This window comes from Toxotes jaculatrix, chromosome 14 (assembly GCF_017976425.1).
Source record: "Toxotes jaculatrix isolate fToxJac2 chromosome 14, fToxJac2.pri, whole genome shotgun sequence".
NCBI lineage: Eukaryota > Metazoa > Chordata > Actinopteri > Toxotidae > Toxotes > Toxotes jaculatrix.
The window spans coordinates 22,837,745-22,863,205 of record NC_054407.1 but is presented as its reverse complement, the minus strand read 5'-3'; the positions used below and the strand labels follow the sequence as shown (position 1 = coordinate 22,863,205).

General features: G+C 43.3%; 1 protein-coding gene across 5 annotated transcripts in view; it reads left to right on the top strand.

Annotated features, from left to right (window-relative positions):
* Positions 1-25,461, top strand: part of LOC121192624 (partitioning defective 3 homolog) — a 217,153-nt gene that overhangs the window by 91,006 nt on the left and 100,686 nt on the right. For 2 of the 5 annotated variants that reach the window (XM_041054374.1, XM_041054372.1), the window contains exons 6-14: positions 2,096-2,187; positions 4,123-4,206; positions 6,807-6,932; positions 8,923-9,338; positions 11,267-11,406; positions 12,025-12,153; positions 14,567-14,602; positions 17,834-17,881; positions 24,920-25,108. In XM_041054374.1, the coding sequence (XP_040910308.1) occupies positions 2,096-2,187; positions 4,123-4,206; positions 6,807-6,932; positions 8,923-9,338; positions 11,267-11,406; positions 12,025-12,153; positions 14,567-14,602; positions 17,834-17,881; positions 24,920-25,108 (1,260 nt within the window). The remainder of the gene's footprint in view (positions 1-2,095; positions 2,188-4,122; positions 4,207-6,806; positions 6,933-8,922; positions 9,339-11,266; positions 11,407-12,024; positions 12,154-14,566; positions 14,603-17,833; positions 17,882-24,919; positions 25,109-25,461) is intronic. The other 3 variants (XM_041054376.1, XM_041054375.1, XM_041054373.1) reach the window with 2 other exon arrangements.

The window sequence follows — 25,461 nt, the reverse complement described above, 5'->3', positions numbered from 1 at the left end:
TCCCTCTCTGATGTCCTCCCTTGCTTCACTCTCTCGTCTCCTGATGAATATTGAGTAGTGTTAGATGTGTTTCTGAGGCTCTTAGAGTTGTTATTGTCTCTCTGTCTGTTGGACAGTCTCTTTATCTGACCTCTGTGATTTATGATGCATGTGATTGTGTCTGCTTTTATCGACTGAATCCTCCATATATTCAACAGAAAAGTATCTATACAGTACTAGTAAATGAATCATAGGCTTTCACTGTAGAGTGGGACACACTGTTGGCAGTGTAAAAAGACCCATTTTAGGAATGTTCTCTTTAAAAATGTACTCTTTTTTTTTTTTACACAAGCTTTTTATGGTGCTGTAAAAAATCTTGGAATGCAGTCTGTTGTCCACTGATCCGAGAAATGTATTTTAAGAAACATAATGTCTTCTTTATTGTCTTCCACATATGCTTATATTACTATTTAAGTTTAGTCAGGAGGTCAAGGCTGGACAGTTCAGTTTATTTATTCTTCTTGACATTTCGGGCCTGTACTCTTCTTTTGGTGGTGTAGGAATATCAAGTACCAAACACTTTATATCCTCTTGGAAGGCCTGTAAGTTGCAAAATAGTATTCTGTTTAAACTTCAGATTTTAGTTTGGCCATGTGTTGAATAAAGACAAGCGGAGATGGAATAAGTTTGGGTGACAGTATTACTTACATTTTATTACATTTATCATCTGTTTTCATTGGGACGCCTTTTTCTAACATAGTCCCAAGATGTTACAAGCCAAGACTGGCAAAGACTTGTACTGTGAAATCCCGAAAGTCTAAAGTACATCAGCACAGTCTAACCCAAGTAAATATCCAAATCCATTTGCTAAAACAGTACAATAACCAGAATATCACTCAGAAACGTTCTTTCTGATTATACGATGACTCGTATAAACTTTCTTGCCTTGAACCTTAGATTAGTCTCTGTTTTTGGGTCAGCTAAAAAATGTTGCTGACAGTTGATTAAAGAAGCAGTTTAATTTGTTCATCCACACACACATCTACCTTTCTCACACTTTGCCACCTCAGTCTGTCAGAAAAAGCTGAGTCTCACTTGTTGTCTCTCCATTTTCATTGTCTGCACTTTGAGCTAGCAGGAGACGACTGCTAAATTAAAAGATGGCCGTCACAAGTCCTTGCACACTGCTTCACACACACATACGCACATGCACACACTCGTACGCTGCCCTGTAGCTGTGCGTCCTCCAGGCACCCAAAGTGTCATGGCAACCGTATGGCAGCCACGGTAACGGCAGGCTCATTTTCATACTGATGAGGTGGCCGGTTGCCGGGGAGGCCTGCGCCTCTGCTCCTCACTCGTCTCTCCTCTCCGATGTCGCCCTGAAATTTTAATGACCTTCTTTTCTCTGCGTCTCGTTTTCCTCCTCTTTGCTCTCTGTTCCCTGTCTGTCTGTCTGTGTGTGTGTGTCTGTGTGTGTGTACATGTCATGAGTGTCAGCTTCAGAATTCAAACAGACACGCACCAAGTGTCTACGGTTAATACAAGAAGAGAACAAAGGCTATGTAATTCTGAAGATATAAGAATTTTTAAAGGGCATGTATTTTTATAGCTGTGGACGACCTCCTCCAGTCTGCTCCTCTTGGCTTCGTCAGGTCAGCACCTCAGCCTGCTTCTCAGCTGGTGAACAGTACTTATGTTTAAAGGTTTTTGTTCTTTAACTGTGTCCACACCTAACAGGAAGTCCAGAAAAGGATGCTGGAGACATCTTATGCCAAGATCAGACTACACAACAACTGGAACATGGCTTGATGCAACAGACGCTGAGGCGTCAACAACAAAAATGAGTTCTGGGAACAACAATTAGTCATCTATTCCTGTGTGAAGAGTGCTGTACTTGAATCTTTGGCACAGCAGCAGCGCTCATCTTGTTCCGATTTGTCATGTGACGGCACCGTGGCAGGGTTTATTTGAACACGTGTTAGCTCCAGTCCTTTTTCACCGTGGTGAAATCTCTTCTAATGTGAAAGAGACGAAGGCAAAGGTCACGGCTCGACTCACTTCATGCTGAACGTAAACACAAGCTCTTCATTTGCTTGTTTGTGTTTTGCTGTAGGAGGAGGAGGCCAGAGAAGAAGAAAATGGCAGGATTGAGCCGGTCGGACGAGCTGACTCCTGCATGGACCACACCCCTGTGAGGTCACTCGAGTAAGTCAGCCACTCGTGGATCGGCTTCCCCACCTTTTGCCTTCTGCTCTCTGTCATTGTTAAAAAAAACAAAACAATACAAACAAACAAACAAACTCAGTAAGCCGCTAACACAGTATTTAGTAACATGATTCCAAAATCTGATATCCACCATTTTGGAAAACTGGGCTTTTGCTTATTGAATAGTTGCACTAGTGAACAATGAATTATTGTTTTTTTTTCACATATTGTGTTAAAAATTTTAATTTGGGCTTTTTACCCATTTTATTATTATTTGTTTTTTGGGTGTTTCCGCACCTACATAACCCTAAAGGAAAATCCCGGCTTATTATAAACTCAACAAAATAATCACGCTCACAAAGTGATGCTGCCTTGCTCAGCTACCTCAGTAGTTAGCTTGGTGAGCACATTATTACCAACAGCGATCATGACCAAAACAATGAAAAATAACACTCAAGTTGTATGAAACTAGAATTTCTCTTTAGAGTTGACCTGGGTAAATCAGCTCTTTCCTTCCATTCTCTACATAATAAGTACTTAAAAGGTAGACCAGCAGGTTCTGTGTTGTAATCCAGGTTTGTTTGTAGGAAATCTCATTTCAGCCCTTCTTCCTGATTTACATAATTCGCTTTTGTGGGAGCAAAATGATCCTCGTCTCGCCATCAGAGCTCTCCCACGCACTAACCCATTCAACTCCTTTTATTAACAACTGTGTTTTGTTTTGTTATTTTGCTCTGTTGCATGCTTCCAGTTTAATATGCAGGTATGGTATTGTTATTATTCCTATGATTTCCCAGAGAATCTGGCTTCTCCCGCCTCTTAGTTGTCAACAAGGGGCCCATTTTCCCCGAGCTAATCATAGTCATTGTATCAAAGCTGTGAAGCGATTAGATTTGGCATCTTGTGAAATATTCCTTTGTATAGGCGTTTTACAGCCAAGCAGACTTAACAAGTGAAGAACGCTGCCTCGGAAAAACAAATAGCTGCAACTGTATTTTGTGCTTTTAAGGGGTCAAAGGATCACATGAAGAATATTTATCCCTATATAAATGCAATAAAATGTTTTACAGCCTAGGGCTTCTTTGGAAATACATCTGTCCGGGTAGAAGATAAAGTTTGAATTTGTTTTTGCTCACTTTTGTTAAGCCCATACTGTTTTTCAGTTGTGCACTTCAGCAGTCTGTTTCCAGATAAAAAGCATTTCCTCTGCATGTTGACATTTGCAGCTGAAACACACAGCGTGGCAAAGCAGTTCAACGACAAGTGAATTTCAGCTAAAATATTTAGTTTGACTGTGGGCAGTGGTTAGCTAGCCACACTGCTGCAGCACAGCATAGACAGAAAAACAAGGTTTTATTTTCCAGATTAAAGCAGCAGTGTGGCAGCTGATCTGATTTTAATAAGGAGCAAGGATTCCACAGATACGACATTGTGACATTTGAAAAGATAATATTGCATTTTAACCACATTATTAAGGGTCTTGAACACTTGCCGCTGACAGTAGCAACATTGTAGGATTGTGGGTTTTATTTTAATATTTATAAGTTAGCTTCTGGGGAGGGGGCTATGCAGCATTTGGACAGGCTCACCTCCTTTTATCGATTGTCTTAACTCTAAATTGTGTGTGAGGACTTTTGAAAACCTTCAGTCTTCCTTGTTTTCCCTTACATGTGTTTGATTTATTTGGACTGCTCTATTTTATTGTCCTTTATTGTATTTCTCCTCCAACACCTACTTGCTTTCTATTTTATTTCTATTATTTATGTACTTGCACCAATCTGTTGTTGTCATCATCCTTTTTCCTTTCATCATTGTCTTACTTCCTGTTATTGTTTTTGCCCACATGGTGTCACCCCTCTCCTCTACACTCCCTTTTCCCCTCACCCACCCACCCAACACCGTCAACTCCGTCTTCCATCCATCACCGTCTCCCAGAGACATAGTCAAACTGGTGGAGGTGTCAAACGACGGTGGGCCCCTGGGAATCCACGTGGTGCCTTTCAGTGGCAGGGACCGCAGGTAAAAATATCCAGAGCAGAGCCACAGTGCTGCTCAGACAGGCTGGAGGAGAGTGAAGGAGAGGAACAGGCAGAAATGGTGTGTACAGGGCGTTAACACATCTAGAAAGGTCAGAAATGGTTTAAAAAAAGAGCTTAAGCACTGTCCAGGTATGTTAGAATCAGTTACCTTGTGTGTTGAGATTTGCACCGGAGAGGTTTAGGAGTAGAAAATAGAAAATATAATTATAAAAATAAAGGTTTTGTTTTAAGTTCATGCAATTCATTGCAATCAATTCCTTTTATCATTCTCTCTACTGAGTAAATGTACAGCTCTGTGCTTAAACTAATAGTGTTTAATGGGAGAAAGACTAGTTTTTTTCAGAGTCTCAGCTATTTTTTACCTTTTCACCTTTAGTTTTAGTTGGTTTTTCACTAGAAAGCCCGAGTGGTACACACCTGACAGCTTTTAGGTCTTTAAAAAGAAGAAAATTGCCTACTTACCCACTTTAGCTGATGACTTGTCAGCCTCGTTGTAGACTCATAAAAATGAATTTGCTTTTGTTGAATTTGGTCTCTGGTTAAAAAAAAAAAAAAAAAAAAAAATGTCTTTAAATATGTTAATTTAGGTTTCTTTGAGATCTGGGGAAAAAAAAAAAAAAAAACCTGGAGAGTGCTGCATGACATGAGACACGCACCCACACACAAACTCAAATGCATACCGGACATTCCTGTTTGATGCCCATATGTAATCACTTCATCAGTTAACCTCAATAACATGCACACACACACACACGGGTTTGCATGTCGGCATCATGAAGCCATTTGCCAGTTTACAGTGATCAATCATGCTTGTTTAGGGTTTGCAGGTGACCATCATATTTCTGTGTGGCTGCTGTCACATCGGTTTTCCATGGTTCAAAGGATACACTGAGCAGTGCACACAACACACACACAAAAGCACACCCACATACCTACAACACATTCAGAAGCACACATATACAGCTGGAACAAGGCGGTGAAGGAATTAGAGGAATTTCACATCTGGTTTAAATACACCCTGAGAGCCGGTTTTTGGAGGTCGTGATCCAAGTCAGTCGCTCATTTGACAGTTTGCCACCAGCACGGAGCCGAGTGCAGCCCCACAAACGTCCAGCCCTCTTTATGTACGACTCTGCCCCGAGACTCACAAATATGATCAGTGGCTACAAAACTGACTGTCGCGCTTTATTGAAAATCAGGATCATATGACTTTTCTCGCTGCCAGACTTAATCAACCTAAAAGCACATTTATAATGCACTTTTCTTTTACTGGGGAAACGTCAGGGTGGGCGTTATCCCAAGATTAAGATGCCCAGCTTTCATCAGAGAAATAGCCCGTCCCCAGCAAATCGCATTGTGTTCTCACTCGCGTTCAATCAGTGGAATTGTCTCTGAACTTTTTCAACTCCTGACCTTTTCTGCCCTCTCTGTAATCACATTCCCATTCATACTGAATTTTAAGCCTGAGGCTAGAGTGAATATTAAACCTTAAAATCAACCCAATTTACCTGGAGCGACGCTCGCTCGTACCACCTCAGAAAAAGCCTCGATACACACTGACACAGACTATATGCCGAAGAAGACTCGATTAGGTTTGTGCCGTCTTTCCTACCCGCAGTTGATTTTTCTTTCTCAGACTTGGGTCTATAATCCGCAAAGCGCCCTTTCAGGTGAAGTTAGCCTCTCGCTGCGGCTGTGCGGGGAGGTATAAGCCAGTTTGCCACACCGGATTACAGCGCGACAACCGTTGCGGCTCAGCACGGTTGAAGTGCTATAGAGCGATAGACCAGCCTCTCTCCAACCCGCCTGCTATAAATGTTTAATGGTGCTGTTTTCTGTTGCTCTCTGAAAGCACTTTGTTTATTTTTTGTTTAGAAAAAGGGATGCGTGAGTCCTAGAGGTTGGACAATTAACACCTTTAAAGCCTCAACCACGGCAGAACCACAGTGGAGTTTCTGGATGTGTTGATTGCCTTTGAATAGATGCCACCCCCACACGCAGCCTCTAAAGCACCCTGATGTGATGTGACTGCTTTCTCTCATAAGCCTCATTGGCGCACTGATGATGCAAATGACAGGACCACACTGTAAAAGTACCACGTGGTAAAGCAGAGGCAGCAATTAGGCATAGACTGAAAATGCTTCTTGACAACCACCTGACCATGGGAACAGGAATTGTTTAGCATCCAAGAATGTTTTGTGGTAGAGATAAAACAAAAATCCACAGAACATGAAGGCATGCACTGTCACAAAGCACTCAGTGGGAAATCCAAATATTTTATAGCACTTCAAGATGACAAACACACTTCAGTTGAACTCTAAAATCCTTGATGTACTCGACAGGTGAGTCACTAAGCACAGGCAGCTATATTAGAAGATTGTTCTTTTTATACAGGACACAGAATCTAAGCATCCCTTCAGCAAAGACAAAGTTACACCCTGAGTGTACCTGTGTTTCAGTCCAGTAGATAATAAGGTGTATCCTCCACCTCAGTCCTTTTACAGGCTACAGGAAAGCAGCCATATTTAATCCAGGATCATTATCTTGCATGCCGTTGACACGAACCTTTGAATATTTCAGGACTCTTGGCTTGTTGGTCAAGCGTCTGGAGAGGGGAGGGAAGGCCGAGCAGCAGGGCCTCTTCCAGGAGAACGACTGTATCGTCCGTATCAATAACGGAGACCTGCGAAACATCCGCTTTGAACAGTAAGACAGCAGCTCACTGGAGCCACTGCTGAGCTCTGGTGGTCCCTGGACTTCCTTCCTGTGATTGGCTTTTTGGACCTTTGCTTCTTCCCTCTTCTCAAACCTAAAGTCTTAAACTCTTCTTTTTGCTGTTACCCTCTCTTTCTCTCCATGCCTGCTCTCCTGCCAGTGCACAGGCTCCTCTGTTACCTGTCACTGTGCTAAGCTAACCTTCCTATTCAGCTCCTGTAGGTTGCACCCTTTATCGCTGAAGCAGTCTCTACGATCCTGCCCTGCCTTTATTCCCCTGTGTTTCAGTAACAGCTCCACTGGACTCATATGGTAACACATTCCTGTGTCCTTCCACTGGGAGGAATGGGAATAAGGCTCCTAACATTCATAGCCTCTGCTTTTCAGTGCTGCTCACATCTCATGCTTTCACTTCCTGCCTAACCAAACCCACCTGCTAACCTCCCTCCCTCTTTTCTAGATCCCGTGTGATGCATGCATGCCTTGGTGCTGTTATTCCAGTATAATGCTACTTGCAGTATCAGGAATGCAGTGATGCATACATGCGTTTGATTTGTTTTCTCCTACCAGCATAAATATATTCTAAGTACATCTGCAATGTGCAATTCATGGGTGATGTACATTATCTAAGACAACTATCAGGCAAAGCATCTCACTGTAAATAAAGGAATTTAAAGGTCCTGTTCACCCAGTTTGCACACACACACAAACAAACATAATTCTATAATTTTCCATTTACGTCTTGTGGTATCTAGCCATGCAGATCATTTTGGTTTTATTTGTTGAGCTTTTGAGATATTTGTCGCTATAATTCTTGCTGCCACCCCAATACAGTGGAGGTTAATGGAGTTTCACTAAGCGCTTTCTTTCATGAAGCAGTGTCCCTACACTCTGTACAATCCAAGGAACATGCTGTCAACAGTTTGCACAGAGACTGTTTCTTCAGGTGAAATAGTTCCAACACCCAATTTTACTGGAGTGGAGGCGGCTAACTAGGTAAACACTGGCCAATTTAACCAGAACTATGACGAGGGATAGGTGAGAAATTACTGTATACATTGTAAATTGGCTGAATCAACCCTTTAGTCCCAGTCATGTTATAGTGTCCCAGCCAATCACACTGCTGGAGCCATAAGTTCGGTAATGGAATGGAACGAGGCTTCCACACATAGTGTTGTGACAAGTGCATCAACAGTTGCTCTCGTTATTCAACAGTATTTTTACAAGGGGGCAGATTATATCTTGTCTGCTACTCGATCCAGCCTGAAATCGTAAAAGATGGCGAGACAAGACCATCTTCCTCAGGGAAGGTTATTAGTGGCTGGGAAAAAATGGGCTTGGAATTTCACAACAAAATTCTCTGGGTGGGGGGGGGGATAAGTTTTAGTTGTCATTCAGGGGCTACAACGAGCAATAGAAATTCAGGGGGCCCCGGCATTTTCCCGAACGTCCGTTCAGCTGTCAGGGGGCGAGGGAAGAGCCATACCACAGTCTGCTTTATTGAAACAGGTGGTGCTAACAAGGCTCCGCTGTTACAGGGTGCTGACAGCTAACATAAGTTTCCATTCACACCTACTGTACATGAGCTCACACCAAAGGGGGTTTAAAAGAGGATTTTCTGCAAACTATCCGCCGGATAGAGGTCTCCTTCATCTGCAGCCAAATGAGGGGATTATGAGATGGAGCTGTCGGGGAGGGTTCAGTCTCTTTTTAGAGCCGCTCACGCTGGCAATAAGTATTAATTAACATGTCAGAATGTTCAGGTGGGCGAAGATGGATTTTATATACATTGGGTAGGTGGAGTGCTTCACCAGGCAAGTTTGTGCAGAGAAAGGCTCAGAAAGATATTTAGGGCTGAAATCAGTCAGATAATTGTCTCTCTCTCTCTCTCTCTCTCTCTCTCTCTCTCTCTCTCTCTCTCTCTCTCTCTCTCTCCCCATCCCCTTCCTTTTCCAAATTTTTCCTGCCTCTCCTTCTGCAGAGCCCAGAACATGTTTCGTCAGGCCATGCGCTCTCCAGTCATCATGTTTCACGTGGTGCCATCATCCATGAAGGCCCACTACGAGCAGCTGTCCCACGCTGAGAGGAACCCAGCGTACGCCTCAGGCCGTTTTAGCCCCGACTCCCTGACTGGCAGCACCATCTCCGGCATGGACCACACCCCACAGAGGATGTCCCGGCATGGTTCCCAAACGCATCCACACTCCCATCCGCACCCTCATTCCCATGCTCACCCAGACCCGACTGACGGCTACCCCACTCTGACTCACCCAGCGGTGTCTGCAGCCAAGCCCCCAACAGGTCACACCCACTCCCCTCAGAGGGGGCTGAACTCCACTCCCACGGGAGGGTATACCAAAAAAGTCGGGCGCAGACTCAACATCCAGCTAAAGAAAGGTGAGATGAAGAAAGATTCCTACCGAAACACTGACTTTACTCTAGTGGTCAGTCAGGTGGCGCTCACGTAAACTTCAAATAGAACTAGTAGAGTTCACATGGGGCACAAAAAGCATTGTGACACAGTTATGTTTTCTTGTAATGGAGCACATGATCTGTAATAGTTTTGACAGAGGCAGAGGAGATCACCTGTGTCCGAATGACTGACGAGGGATTTGGGAAACACATGGTGACGATTTTAGCCGTAACAGTCTGTTTCATTCTGGGGAGACTTTTTTAAAACGTAGAAACACGTTTGGATCTTCCATTCTCAGAAAAGTTCTTTAAAACAGTCATATCAGCCCATGCTTGATTTATTACATCATGTTTTTAGAAGCATCAGCTGATTGTTACCCGAGGGTCTGTGGAAGCCTCGCATCATGCTTTGCATTCCTCTGGCGTTCAAACAGAAGAGGGATTCTTTGTGTTTTCCTAGACTTTTGTTCCAACTGAATAAACAAGCAATTTCTCCATCCCTGGCACATCAGAACAAGTGTAGGAGCAGTTTGTTGAGAAATGGAACACAGAAGCATGCAGAATCTGAACAATGATGTAACAGGCTTAAAAACGTTCCGAGTTGTGAGCAGCGAACAGTGGGAGACGGAAAACACAGAATGAAAGGCGCCGTCGAGAATAAAACTTTGTGGAGATCTCCTCGGTGTAGACTTTGACTGACAGCTGGCACAGGTGGTGCAGACCTGTGCCAACAGGATACTAGGTGTCTGTGCCAGGTCTCAGGGCCGGAGAGCTTGTTGCTAAGCAGCCGCTGGTCCCTGTGTGCTGTCAAATGCCACAGCAGCGAGTCTGACAGGGCTGCACCATATGCCCGTTGAAGTTTTCACCCAAATATGTTCCCTCTCTCGGAATCAAGCCAGAACGTAAAACATAGAAACACCCAGCTGCTTGTTGCATATTCCATCGTGGCTGATGCTGTTTCCACTTCTCACCGTCTCTTCTCTCCTTTGTCATAATACCCAGAAAAACACGGCACTCTGTGCATGATTTGCCAGGAGATCTGTTATGTTTTCACTCAAAGATGTTATCTTTTCTCATTCCACCTTTTGTTTACTGTTGTTGGAGCCGACACTTGTGGGGATTAACAGCGATTCCCAAGAGGCCTTTTGGCTCATCTGTTTTGTTTTGAGTACCGACTTAAGCCCATGGCTTTGAGCACAGATTAAACTCCCGCATTGTTTATGTGCTTGAATCAGACACCGGTCTGCTCACAAATCCCGGGGAGTATCAGAATCAATCAAGGAATCCCATTCTGCACAGGAAATTGCTTAGGTATGTCTTAATCAAGCTAATGGGAGTTTTAAAGATCCTCCTCCCTGTTTAAAGCCAGGAACGCTACAGGCATTTACCGGTGAGTATAATACCGCACCTCGTCTGCCTGTGGGAAGTTGATTGGCTCATCAGTGTGGGGGATTAGGCAGAGGATGTGAAACAGAATAGCTAAGTGTTCTGCTGTTCTTTGCATCAGCTCAGTCAGACAGGCAGTGAGGATTAGGGCCAGTACTCTGAGCACGGATGCTCATTATTGTACTTATAGTAACTTTGATTTACAGTCTGACACACAGTCTCTTTACAAAACCCTCTGAAGCGTATACATGTAGTGACTTGATCAGAGCAGTAGGAGTGCAGGATGTGGAGGAGGGGACACTCAAGTGTGTCGATCACCAACAGACTGACAAAGATGAACACGCCAGAATAAAACAGTGACCTTGACAGGGCAGCTTTTATGGAGCCATGTCAACTGATTAGAAAATGATTTGTAGCAGCTTTGTGCCACAGAGGTGCAGAGGGAATAGAGGAGATTCTGTTTGTGCCTCAAGATAAAACCAGATTCTATCATAAGGACCTTTACTCCTTACTTCTCTCCCAAACAGGTCCCGAGGGGCTCGGCTTCAGTATTACATCACGGGATGTTCCCATTGGAGGCTCGGCACCCATCTATGTAAAGAACATACTGCCTCGGGGAGCTGCCATCCAAGATGGCCGCCTCAAGGCAGGAGACAGGTTGCTGGAGGTGAGAAAATGTGAAAGTGCAGCATTTTCTGTTGTACTGTAGCTGATGTACTTATCTGGTGTGATCCATGGTCGCTGCTTTTTCTTATATAGACTATAAACCTTCACCGAGTAGTGGTAGCAGTTTTGTCTCAAGATGAAAGGAAGCATTTCTGGCAGAATTAGGACCCCACCAACACTAACACTTTTCAGATATACCTGCCATCTGTTGAATTTAAAGTGTAGCTAATGAATTCCAGGTAATGGTTTTTAAATGAAAATTGAGCATCCTGGAATAAAATCAAAGAAAATGTTTTCATACTATCTTGTGCACCATGAACGGAGCAGGCTTTTGAAGTTGCGTGATCCCACGTTGCAAACTGTTTTCATAAAGGATTACTCTGTGCACTCTGCACTGAATCTGCGGTGCTAATCCACAAAACTTTGAGTCCTTTGATCCACACGATCATTTTGTTCCTCACCCTAAACTGTTTTTTGAACTAGTGTTGAAACCACGAGTTGATTCCTGTAATGAATAATCAACTAATCAAATCAGAAAATAATCCACCTACAACTGATAACTGATCTGTCAGACAGGAAGTACAGATGCTCATTATTTATCACTGTGTCTCCTGTTCAGGTGAACGGAGTGGACCTGAATGGACGGACCCAGGAGGAGGTGGTGTCTCTGCTCAGGGCCACGCCCATGGGTGGGGCCGTAGGGCTGCTGGTCCTACGCCAAGAAGAGGCTTTCCTCCCCCGCGAAGTGGTACGTTTGCCACTCTCCTCCTCCCTTATCTCTCCATCCTGTCAGCATGAGACATTTCACATCATGACATTCCTACAGTCCCCCGTGCATGGATGAGTATAGATTATGTGTGTGTGCTCACTCATACATGCGAGTGTGTCTGTCACCGTTAATCCCCACCCTGAGTGTCGTGTTGTCTTCTCATTTCCAAGCTAACACAACACACCAGCAGAGCATGCAGACCGATTGTCCCGCTCCGTCGCTGCACTCCTCTCTATTATCAAGCTGCAGCTAGCTTCAGAGGAAACCTGTAGAGCTCAATCTCTTCTCTTTATCTCCTTCGCCCTCTCCTTTTCTCTTGCTTTGACTCCGTCTCTGTCTTTCTTTATCTGTCACCCTCACACTCCTTTCATTCTCATTCATCAGTTCGCTTTCTTCCTCCCGCTCTGCTAGGTAACCTTCTCTGTCGCTGTATTTCCACCTCTCTCGCTGTGTTTTGCCTCCAAGCAGACTTGTGAGATTGATGGACGTGGGGATGAGCAGAGAGACGCAGGGCAGGTAGTAGGCAGAGTGAAAGACACACTTGGACTGAATATCAATCAGGCATCATCCTTGCATATTACTCTGTTCAAACAGCCATACAGATCTTTGTGTGCTGTTTCTGGATGCTGCTGCTGTCGCTCAGTGTGGGCAGATGCAACTTGCAGCTTGTAACTTGATTCATGATGATTTTTGCAAACCGCTGCAAATGTCATTGGTGCGCTCGTTACAACTGTTCGCTTTCCTCAAGGTCGTGTTTTAACTTGACGCCAGATGCTATATTTAATTATCTTTGCAGAAAATAGGGTTTGATGTATTGCACATCTGGAGTTACCTCAGTGTTGCTTCTCACTAGAAGTGAACTCATAAAGGCTGAGACAAAAACAAGGCAGCAGAACACTGAGACTTAAGACTTTTTTTTTTTGAGGGAAGAGTGAACAGAGCTTCCTATCACATTGGTGTTTACTCCACAGTGTCAGTCAGCGATTCTCTGCTCTCTCTCTAACACACACTTTATCGAGTACTAACGTGAGTTATAGCAGCCAACAGCGTTAAATCCCCCCCTCCATTGTCATAAATGGTTTTTCCCAGCACCCTCAGCAGTCACTGGGGCCGTTACAGGCACAAGACGCCATTCGCTACCAAGTGCTGTCAATCAAATAGCTGATTGGTGACAATTATTACGGCAAGGGATGCACAGGAGGCTATTGGCTGCTCGTCGCCACAGGTGAAGTTAGATGAGAGGAGCTGCCTCACTGGTCGATACTCATCTTTAGCTTAGAGCGCTGCTTTGAGTCCAGCTGACTCTGCGTAGTTTTTATTTGATGTGTGGTTATCAGCTGCAGAGGGTGGAGAGGGTGATGCGAAAGGGTTGGGATGGGGACTTGAGGGTGATGAGGTCCAGTGCACAAAATGAGCAGCTTCAGTCTTTATCTAAACCTGCGAGCTCGGTTCAGCACGGGGTTCAGAGACAGAGCAGACAAAACAGAATGTCAGTGAACAGAAATATACAGCACACGTTACATATCAATAAAAACACAAGCTCGCTAAATTGAGCTTAAACAAAACAGAGTTTCAAGAGTGAATGGCACATTTTCCTGGCACATAAGTATGAATTAAAAATGGCAGTTTCTAAGCTTTATATATTAAACCTTGTGTAGTCTAATGAAAAAATAAAAGTCAACAGCTGTTGTTTTGTTTCTACAGGTTCTGCTTAGCAGGTACAAAAAAAAGAACCCAGTTCAGTTATGTTTCCGATCTTTCAGCTGTTGGACGGTCATCAGTCACAGGGTTAAAGGGCAGCCTGAACAAAAAGATTTAGAGTGCAATGTACATTGTTGTTGTTGTGTTAATATGCTGCTGTTAATGCACTGTAAATGAATGCCCATTAAAAACTTAATCCAGTCAGTGATTACATTTCCTACAAAACACATTTGCTGTTGCAGTTTAGTTGTATATGAATGTAACTTGTAAACTGATTGTAAATCGATTGCAGTGAGGCAGTAAAGGACAGAATCAAAGAAATGCAGGACATGTTCCAGTTTTTGATGAGGGAGCGGTGACATGTCCCCTTTGTCTCTGGTGGAGACACCTTCAAAGAATGTGACATTATGTCCTTGCAAACACTACAGTTGTTTCTGACCCACAGTTTATACGTTATGTCTGAGCGCACACTACAAAGCAATAACCACTCATCTGTCTGCTGAGATTTATCATTTTCATATCCTGCATGTCCATTTATTCATCACGCTGCTTCCACTTATCCAGAAGTTTGCCCCTCAACACTCTGTTTTGTGCTCAGATTTTCACTGTTCCTTTCAATAAATGTTTTTGCTTGATTACTTTTGGTTCTTCCCCCCCACCCCCAACCCCCACCCCTCCCTCCATCCTCTAGAATGCTGAGCCCCAGATGCAATGCCCCAGAGATTCGGTAAGACTCCACCCCATTACTAGCCTGCAATTAAACCCACATCCCAAAGCTGCCTCCCTTTACAGCTCCTGCTCCTTTATTTAGCCCAAACTCCCCTTTGCATGGATGTTATTAATCTCTGCTAGGAAAACACAGAATGTTATCACCCAGTTGGGATAAAAACATTAGTTTATGCATGCCTTCGGGTTCCACTGGTAAACTAGCTGGTTAATCAAAGTGCTAGTCAGTAGTCATACAGTTATAAATGTTAGTCAGAAACACTCATTTTAATCTCCATCCAGAGTTGCTCTAACAAATCACAATTTCATGGTTCATCAGTACGGTCTGCTCAGACTCTGCAGCAGAATCATTTGCTCCATCACTCCCCTCAGAGCTGTATTTGTCAGAGAAGGTGGGAACACACAGGAGTTTGCTTTATTTGTGGGCTGTGGATAAGGCTGTCAGTCTGGTATGTGAGGTGAATAACAAACAGTCTGTTTAGTTTATGTTTCACTTTATTGGGGGAAAATGCAGACAGGGATGGCTCTGCAGGTCTCAGAGCTAAATGTCCACGGAGACTTTCCCAACTTTAATGCAGGCACTCGACATACAGTATATACAGCCAAACATATCGTTTCCATTGATACGCACATACAAAATGCAAATACATTTTCCTAATCTTGGAATCACATCCTACAGTGGAGGCAGATGCAGTTTTGAACGTACCTTCTCTCAGTTGGATGTACAGTCTGTCCCTCTGTTACAGTCTGTCCCTCTGTTACAGTCTTTCCCTCTGTTACAGTCTGTCCCTCTGTTACAGTCTGTCCCTCTGTTACAGTCTGTCCCTCTGTTACAGTCTGTCCCTCTGTGACAGTCTCTCCCTCTGTTACAGTCTGTCCCTTTGTTACAGTCTGTCCCTCTGTTACAGTCTCTCCCTCTGTTGCAGTCTCTCCCTCTGTTACAGTCTGTCCCTCTGTCACAGTCTGTCCCTCTGTTACAATCTGTCCCTCTGTTACAGTCTCTCCCTCTGTTACAGTCTGTCCCTCTGTTACAGTCTGTCCCTCTGTTACAGTCTCTCCCTCTGTTACAATCTGTCCCTCTGTTACAGTCTCTCCCTCTGTTACAATCTGTCCCTCTGTTACAATCTGTCCCTCTGTTACAGTCTCTCCCTCTGTTACAGTCTGTCCCTCTGTTACAATCTGTCCCTCTGTTACAGTCTCTCCCTCTGTTACAATCTGTCCCTCTGTTACAGTCTCTCCCTCTGTTACAATCTGTCCCTCTGTTACAATCTGTCCCTCTGTTACAGTCTCTCCCTCTGTTACAGTCTGTCCCTCTGTTACAGTCTCAATGTCCTGACACGTTACTCATCTCTCAGACCAGACGAGGTTTATCGCCGCAGCAGCTGTTAAAAGCTCATCTGTCTTTACTGCTGATATTAAAAAGCCATTGAGATTTTCCCGAATCACCATTTACATACCAAACTTGATTTGTAATTTGACAACCGCAGACTTCACGTCTTCACATCTGGCCTTACCTTCAGGTTACATCTGGACAAGTGCAGGTAATTGGTTACATTTTGTGTGGCGCATTAGAAGTGTAATTGGCCATTTAATTTGATTGCCGGTCGTACCTGCCAGCTGTGTGGATGGTCCTTGTCATGAAGGAACGTTGCGGCAGTCTGGCAGGACATTGATGATTATTGTCACTGCAGCTGGCGCATCTCTCATGTGCGCACGCTCTCGGATATGACGACACCTATCGTTCCATCAGCATTAAAATAAGTACAGAGGAAGACACCAGGGATTTGTTCTTCTTTCAATAACTTTTGCCTTTTCAGTGAGAGCTGCCATCGCTGTGGTAAATATTACATTATTAGTTGGCTCAGTATAAGCCACCCTGGGCAGCGTTGTACTTTGGTATTCCAAGGTACAGTAGCAGAGAGATATAACTGAGTTTTGAATGTTTTGAAGGACTTCATTGCTTTAGTGTTTTACCCACATTTATTTATTTTTTCTCAGAAATTGAATGGAACTCAAAACCCAAGAGTTAAGCTTTCTGGTGGGAGCGCCTGCGGATTTCTTTTGTCTCAGGTTTTGTCATGTCCTGACACAATTTCATGGGAATTGATCATATATTGCCTGGTGCACCTTTCAGGGCTTAGGGAGGTAAAAGAAAGTGTTGTCTCCAATTTTGGACGTTTGCCTCCCTAAAAATCAATGCGACCGCAGGGACCTGAGCCAGATAGATTGAGGAAATGCACCATGGTCATGCTGTCTCCTCTCTCCCCCCGTTTTGCCTCTCCTCACCTCCCTCCTTTCCTGCCTTCCTAACTCCAAACCTCCAGATGAGCCTCTCCTCACCCTTTCCTGGAACATCAACCACCGTAATGGATTTGGTGCCTTTCAGATGTTATCTGTTGTCAGACGCCTCATTTTAAACATCTCGCCGTCAGCAACAACAACAGCAACAAAGGCACCATGGTGGTGTACAGCTTTAGATGCAGGGTGTGCATCGGACAAAACAGGGCAGCTTTTAATGGACAAGCATCCATTTTCAAGTAATAGATACCTTAGTAGATGAAGAGAGAATTGGATGTTGAGCGGCAAATAATGACTATTTCATCATTACTCTTTCTGTGTTTTTATTCCTTTTACTTTGCATATTTCTTTGTAAGTTTAAGAAAAGTGTAACTAGGAAAAAAGCTAACAGAAAATAACATATGGATAATTTGTGTACAGCAGCTTTGGAGTTGCAGGTTTTCCGGCACTCCAGCTGGGGTTTTTAAGGTTGGCATGGTATGACTCATCCTGTGAGAGAGAGAGAGCTGTGTCGAGGGTTACATGGCAGACAAAATGCAACAACTGAAGTGGAAAAAGCACTCACTTCTTGAAATCGGTCCAATGACCCAAAAATCACCCACGTTTTTACAGCAGTCCACTAGAGGCTGTCATTAGTTGTGTGACACTCTGGATTGTTGTATTCGGCTCTCGAGCATGTGGGCAGCTAAAACTTTCACTCACCCCCCCTTTTTTTTTTTTTTTTTTTTGTGGGTACAGCAAAGCTTCTACTTTTCTGCTTCTACTCATTAAAAAAAACAGCTAATGTTTATTTGCATTTGTGTATCTTTAACCCATCAGTCATGACTTTTACACACATTTTTTTTTAGCTTCCTGTATCGACTTATTGTCAGTGACTGGTCTCTATCTAAGGGACTCTTGTGTCTAACTTGTTGACTCTGACTACTCCCCTTAGCATCCAAGGCAGCCTGTGATAGCCGGGAAACCCCATTGGCTGATTGAGGTAACTGTTGCATGGCATCACCAGCTTGGGTCATTATGCTGTATAGGGAAAAAGGCATCAAAGGCAAATGAGATACTTTGGGTGGCTGCACAAATAGACTGGGAGTCATTTAAGCAATTCATTGCTTTGCCAATCGTCTGTAAAAACAAAACACTTTGGTGGGTTTTCTCTGTCTCTTTCTTAAGCAGCTCTCACCATCTCGTCTGTTCAATTTTCTTTGTATTTCTCGTTTCTGTCTTTGTTGCTACTCTTTATCTCTTTATTTCACTCCGTTGTTCCTCTCTTTCTCTCTCGCACACACTTAAGACACACTTTAAGACGCAAATCCTCTTCCCTGCACCTGGCTTCTACAATAGAGCACTGATCTAGGGCATCCGTCTTTACATGCCTGCCCTGATAGTTCCATAATGGACCCATAACGTGAACATTCGGCTCCATTGTTTACGCCATTAGTCACACAGGCTTATGGAAAATTACTGCAATGCTATATTGAAAAGCCATCAACGGCAGCAGCAGTAATGCTGCAGCAACACCATGCCAAGATGCTATCTATCACACGTGCATGTTTCCTCTGCTCTCAGCACATAAAGTTGTTATGAAGCAGCAATCTGTTTGCACGCTGTGGTGTAATGATGAAGGTTCTCCTGATGCCATGATATAGCAGCACAGCAGAATGTGTTGGCTGTGCATGAATCAGCATGAACATTACATCAGTACTGACAGTATTTTAAGTTGTGTGTCTGTAATAGGTCTGCACTGTAGCTATGGTGGCATAGAGCATAACAAAAAAAAAAAAGCTAACACATGATTTTATAACCACTGCGTTAACACAACTTAACCTGCAGCACAGTGTCACATAACATGGTTAGTGCATGTTATGCATGGTTACTGCAAATCCGTTAGTACTGAGTGGGAGGCCTTTATCTTATATTTCTTTAAATATCTAACAAAATAGTGTTGACTGTAAAGGTTTGGTATTCAAGGTTAAGAAAATGTATTTCAGTAGTTTTCGAAAAGAAACGAACGATTTGCTGTTATTTGGCTGCAAAAAAAAATAAATACAAAGCCGTTTTGACAAGAGTAGTAATTAAAGCACATCAATATATAAGTCAAATGAAGTAAAAGATCTATAATGATATCTGTACTCATGCATCGTCAAGCACAGCATTTACATTAGGTGGCTGGTGATTAGTGTTGTCTGTCTGATGTTCCATCGGGCTGCATCATCAGACCATCAGACAGGCAGCACCAGTGACTGGCCTCCTCTGAGCGCAGGTGTCCTTTTACACCTCTTTCACTGAATTCAGCTCGTAGAGTACGACAGAAGTACTTTTCAGGTACTCTGCTAAAGTGCAGTTTTAAGGTACTTGCAGTGGAATATTTTGCATGTATGCTGCGTTATACTTCAACTTCTAAACACCATATTTCAAATGGCAATATTATACTTTTTACTCCACATAATTTATATAACGCCTCCAGTTAATAGTTATTTTGTGAATGAATGTTTTTGAAAGTAGTTGAAATTCGCTCCACCTTCAACAGCTACATCATTAAAACGCTGCTCGAATACAACAAAATTAGAATAACATATGCAGGAGTTTTTAACACAACAGTGAATCATTTCTGAAGTTACATAACTTTATGTTATTGTCAGTGCTGTAGGATAGCCGCAGTGATTAATGGCTGCAGCTCTGTGGCAGCAGGCTCGATGCTGCTTCTGTGTTGTGCAGCGGCCTGCTGGTGACACATACGAGTCAATCAGAGAGGGCCGTTCCTCCACAGAACAGGCTCGCCGGCTTAATTAAAGTGATGTTTCAAGCTGCCACCTGGCCCATACACACACACACACACACACACACACACACACACACACACACACACACACACACACATTACAGCCACACATTACAGCCACCCATACAGCATGCTGCACACACATACTCACAGTATATGGTTACACAGGCTACACTGAGGCTTTTGCACATTAGCAACTGAAAAACGCACACAGCCATATGGCGATCTTCACACAAACACACAACACCTCAGATGCGCATGCACCACTATACATTCACAAGTATACTCACACACAAGCGCGCACACAGGTGGAGTGACTGGGAGCAGCTGCTGGTGTAATTGCTCGGGTTGGATGAGGTTATAAATGGTTTCTAGTGGGTTGTGGAGCTGTAAAGAGCGAGCCACATTGTGTGTGTCTGTCCGAGAGAGGGAGAGAGAGAGAGAGAGAGAGCTGGAAGAGGACAGCTGATTAGTTTTGGACAGAAAGCGAGAAGTGCAGCTGTATGTGTGTGTTTGTGTGTGTATCAGTCAGTTATTCCCCTACATGCTGTATTCTCATGTGTCTATGGTGTGTGTGTGTGTGTGTGTGTGTAGACACAGTATATAAGGATGACATTTGCAGTAAGTGCACACGCTGCTTTGTGTGTTTGTACTGGCACAAATCCACACATAGACCTGTTTTCTCTCTCTCTCTCTCTCGCTTACTCTCTCTCTCTCTCTCTCTCTCACACACACACACACACACACACACACACACACACACACACACCACACACCTGCCTTCCTCTCTTCCTCCATGCTGTGCCAGTCTCAGCTCCGTCGATCACACAGGTATTTGATATTCATGGTCTATCAGCATGGAGCTACAGCGAGACGCGTCAGAAAGAGCGGGGGGTGGGGGGGGGGGGGGGGGGGGGGCAGATGAGGGTAAGAGAGGGAAAAAAATAGAAGAAGACATGAATAGAGGAAAAAAAGTGGAGAAAATAAGGGAGGACAACAGGAAATAGGAGGTGGAGTGTGGTGGAAGGATGAAGAAATAGAGGAGAGAGCATCAGGGTTTGAACACTGAAGCTTTAGTGCGGCATGAAAAACAGAGCCAGACTGAAAGCACACAGGTGTGGGTAGGTGTGTCCATATACTGTCCTTTTGCCAGGTTAGGGTACGTGGCACGAAGGGAGACAGAGAAATGATGAGGGAGATATAGAAGAGGAGGGTGAGAATGAGAAAGGTAAATGTAGTGATAGTGAGTAAGAGAGGAACAGGGAGAGAGAGAGTCTGAGGATGAATGAGGAGAGATAGATTCTGCTACAGTAGGCAGCCAACAATGCTCTCCACGCCTGACTTCCCTTGACCAATTACACCCTTCACTGCCTCCTTCTCACCTCCCTCCCTCCCTCCCTCTCTCCCTCTCTTTCTTTCTTTGCCACTCTCACCTCAGTCCCTTACTCTCTCTCTCTCCCTCCACCCTTTTCTTTGAAATTCCCTTCGAGCGACTTTCCCAGATGTTATAAAATCAACAGGTTTGTTTGGCAAATGTTGAGCTCACCGTCGATCCGCTAATCGTTTCAGGCACTGTAGGTTATGTGAGTGTGGAGAAGAGGACGAGTTTGATTTCTCTTAATAGTAAATAAGAGTGGAGGCCCAGAGGGTGTGAGACATACTGATGTCCAGGGGCTCAGGTGTAGAAGGCAAACGAGACGAAGGGTTTAAGCAAGAAAAAGACGGAGAGTCTAAGGGAAAGAGACAGAAAACAGGTGAACAAGAGATAAAAGAGAAAACAGAAATGAAAGCTGCATTAGGTTTTCCAAGAACACAAGGCAGGTGTGCTGAGATTCATCTAGTCTGTGGTTTTTAAAAAGCTCAGTGTTGAGGTGACACAAACAACGTACCAGTGACAAAAAGATGATTGCTCTTCAAATGTAGCTGGGTTATCATACTCTTCCAAACAAATGCAGAGGAGAATAAGAGAGAAAGGAAAGAGAAGAAAGAGAGACGGTGGAAGCCAGAGAAAGAAAATAAGGGTTAGTGAGAGGAGGCAGCAAGGAAAAAAGAAAATGAGCAGAGGGAGAAAAAAAGAAAAGCGAAATAAAGTAGACAGCAGTATAAAAAGACAGGTAAAAAAGGTGGGAGGTAGAGAGAGAAGAAGATGGAGAGAGAGAGAGAGTGAGCGATACAGACGCACAGTGAGAGAGGTGGCAATGTCTGTCTCCTTTTGTTTCCACTTGGATTCATCTCTCTCTGTCTGCCTTTCATTCACACTCCCTCGCTCGCTCACTCTGTCATTGTCATGCTCGCACTCTCAATCTTTTCACCCTCTTCTCTCCGGCTCCTCGCCTTTTCACTTTTGCCCTATTTGTCTCTGTCCCTGCTCTCGTGCTCATCACTCCTCTGCCTGCCCTCACCTTCACTCATCTCCGCTCACTTTGTTTTCTTTTCTCCCTCTTCTGCCTGTTTTTTTTAATCCTCTCTCATCATTCACGTCCTTTAAAGAAATAAGCAACGTGTGAAGTTATAAGCCCGAAAACACTGAGAAAAATAGGTCATTTGGATTTTTCTGACCAGTACAGTATATCAGTTAATACATCTTATTTTTACACATCTGTTTTATTGATAACTTTTATTTTTGAGTTTTAAGAAGTAATTTCCTGTTTTTTGTTTTTTTTTTTTAATTCTGACCGTTTTAGGTTTAAGAGGATTAAGTCGTTAAATTTAATTCCAGACAGAATGAATTTGACTTTCGGCCCCAAAATAATAAAATTCCCGTTGTCTCATGTGTTATGATTATACTACCAAATCGGCTGTTTTTCCCAGCTTTATTTTAATTATGTGTCAAATTTATTCCAGGTAGTGTTTATTTGTCTTTCTGAAACATGCAGACACCCTGACAGTGCTCGTCATGCTTGCTTGTCCTTTATCTTCCTCCTAACCTTCCTTCATTCCCTTTGTTCCTTCCCTTTCCTTCTTACTCTCTACATCCTTGTCTTGCCCTCCTCCTCCTCCTCCTCCTCCCTCCGTCCCTCTTTCTCCCTTCTCCGTTCCACCCAGAGCAATTCCATCTCTCTCCCAGCAAACAAAGGGAGCTAATGACATGCTGACACCGAGCCCGATGATTGAATTCATTAGGCGTGCACAATAATTGCCAGGCGCGAGCATGCACGCACCCATCTATTCAGAGGACAGCTGTCAAATAACAAGCAAGAGAGAATAGCTTTTTATTGTTGAGCTCGGCGAGAGAGGGAGAATGAATATAGAGGAAGAGTGAGAGAAGCACCTGTTGTGGAGGGGGAGAGAGAGAGAGAGGGAGAGAAAGAGAGAGAGAGGGAGAGCACTCAGCATGTCAATTAGGCTGCTGTGTTCATGCAGGGTTACCGGGAAGTTTACTGCCTGTTTGACGCACTTGGCCTCACGTGCCAGGTGCACGATGTGTACAGTTTGTTCTTTAGGTAAAGTGCATGCCTCTGTCTGAACCCTTTAAAAAAAAATACAAAAAACTTTTTAAAAAGCTCCGTTTTAGACCATTGGAATAAAGATTTCGATTTTTTTGGAAGTGTTTTTGGTTTTATAAATATTAAAAAATATTATAAATTTACTTTTTAACAGCTCATAACCAGCTGTTCATCAACTATTAGTTAAAATGGACTTGGACTTAACATTATGACTGTGACTGTCTTAGTTAAGGTCAGGCAGGTAAAAGGGATGTTTGTTGTCAGACTTAAGATAAAGTGTGAAAACACTTTTCATTTGTTAAACACCTCTGTGGCATTTTGAACACACCTATCATACATTTGGTCATATTTAGACTTTGCGGTGAGGGATTGAGGGATTACTGTGCTGGTCCAGAAGCAGGCTGCAGCTGTAGTAGTAGTAGTAGGAATTATTACATTATATGTTTGTGATCATTTTCATGCATTCTGTTATGGGAATATGAGGCTTTGAAATATTTCGATTTAGTTTTGTACATTTTCTGTACTTCATGTTGATTCTGTAGTTGTTTCAAATTTTCAGTTTACAAGAGCAACATTAACTGCAGCAACTCGAGAATATCATGTCAACAGCAAAACTGTACAAGTGTGGAGTGAGAGCAACGTTTCTGAAGCTTCGGGTTTTAATGGAGGCTTGTGTATATTGTTGTTTACCTGCAGCTGCTTCGCAGTAACATATCTCCAGCTGCATTTGTTTTGCATGATGAGTTACCTACCTCACTTTCTTCTCCGTGGCAGGAAAAGCTTTTACTGTTAAGCAGCTCCAGGTACATGACACACTCAGAGGTGTTTGTTTAGCCAGAAATACCGTCATTGTTCCCCATCAGTTTGTTGTGATTTTCACATAGTGATGATTTGTATTGCAGCCCTGCAGGAATGACTCTGCAGTCCCAGTTTTATATTATTTCAGAGTAGTGGAGCCTGCTGCTGTGCTTGAAATTCTCCCTATGTGTGAGACAGGACTGCTGTGTTGCTGCAAGAATTCAGAAGTTTTGATTAAAAACTGGCTTCTAGCTAGCTTCAGGCTATGCATCAGAAGCAACACAGCCTATCTGTTTCATATGTAAATCAGGAGCTTCACATAATAATGAATTACTTTTGATCTCTACAATCTCAATCTTCATCATCGTGCCTTACTTTGACTGTCCGCCTGTACTGATTCAGCTTCTCTGAGTCTTTGGCACAGAAAACCAAAGCCAACAGACCCATCGCACCCTCATTCTGATAAAATCCCTTTCTAATTCGATGCTGATACTTTGCTAAAAGTTTTAAAGAACTACCTACATGCTTTGGTATTGATGAACCTCAGCATTGTGCCTTGATTATAGAACAGAAGTCCCTGCCTGCTTATATTAAGCACCTGATTTAACACTTAGCAGCGCTGGTCTGTTTAACACTAATATATCTGATGGAGTTAATGAGCTTGTACTCTGGTTTACCTCCCTGCTATCTGCCCCGCTGCAATTTATGTGTAAGCACTTTTCATTAACCTCAAGTAGCCAAATGAATGTCCTTTTAACTTTGGCCCTTTGGCTAACCCACAGGAACACGGTGAAAGCATTGCAAGGCTGAAGGGGCTTTTGTGTTCCTGCTTTACACTGGAATAAATGCAGGAGTGTTTTTGCTGTGTATAATTAATTATTCATTTTGTTATATGAGCATTTAACTGTATTTAAATGTGAACTGTGTCCTTATGGCCTCAAGATTTCAATTTATCAAGTTCTTTTGATTCTAGTATTTTTTTTTTTTTTCTTTCTTAAAGAAGACAGAAGACGACGAGTTGGTCCTGACTCCAGATGGGACCAGGGAGTTCCTGACCTTTGAGATCCCCCTCAGTGACTCGGGTTCAGCGGGTTTGGGTGTCAGCGTCAAAGGCAACCGCTCCAAGGAGAACCATGCTGACCTGGGTATCTTTGTCAAATCCATCATCAATGGAGGAGCAGCCTGCAAGGTGCGACACTCTCTGCTATAATTAAGAGAGGGTTTGATTGGAAATATGAAAGAAAGGTTCTTTAAAGAAAACTTTGTTCCTTTCAAAATACACAAGATGTTGATGATTTGGATCATAAACATCTCAGTGAAGACTGTTTGCTACAGGAGCAGCTGTTTGACATAACATCATACCAGGAATCTGTGTTTCCTGTGTATCAGTGAATAGTTTCTTTGTAGATGTATCTGATCCCTGAGGAACTGAACCATCTCCAATATATAGAATTTATTATATTTTATGCATTTTGCCTTTTGACTGTTCACATTAGAACGTCTGTACAGGCACTTGAAGAGCTTTAAATCTTAACTCTGATT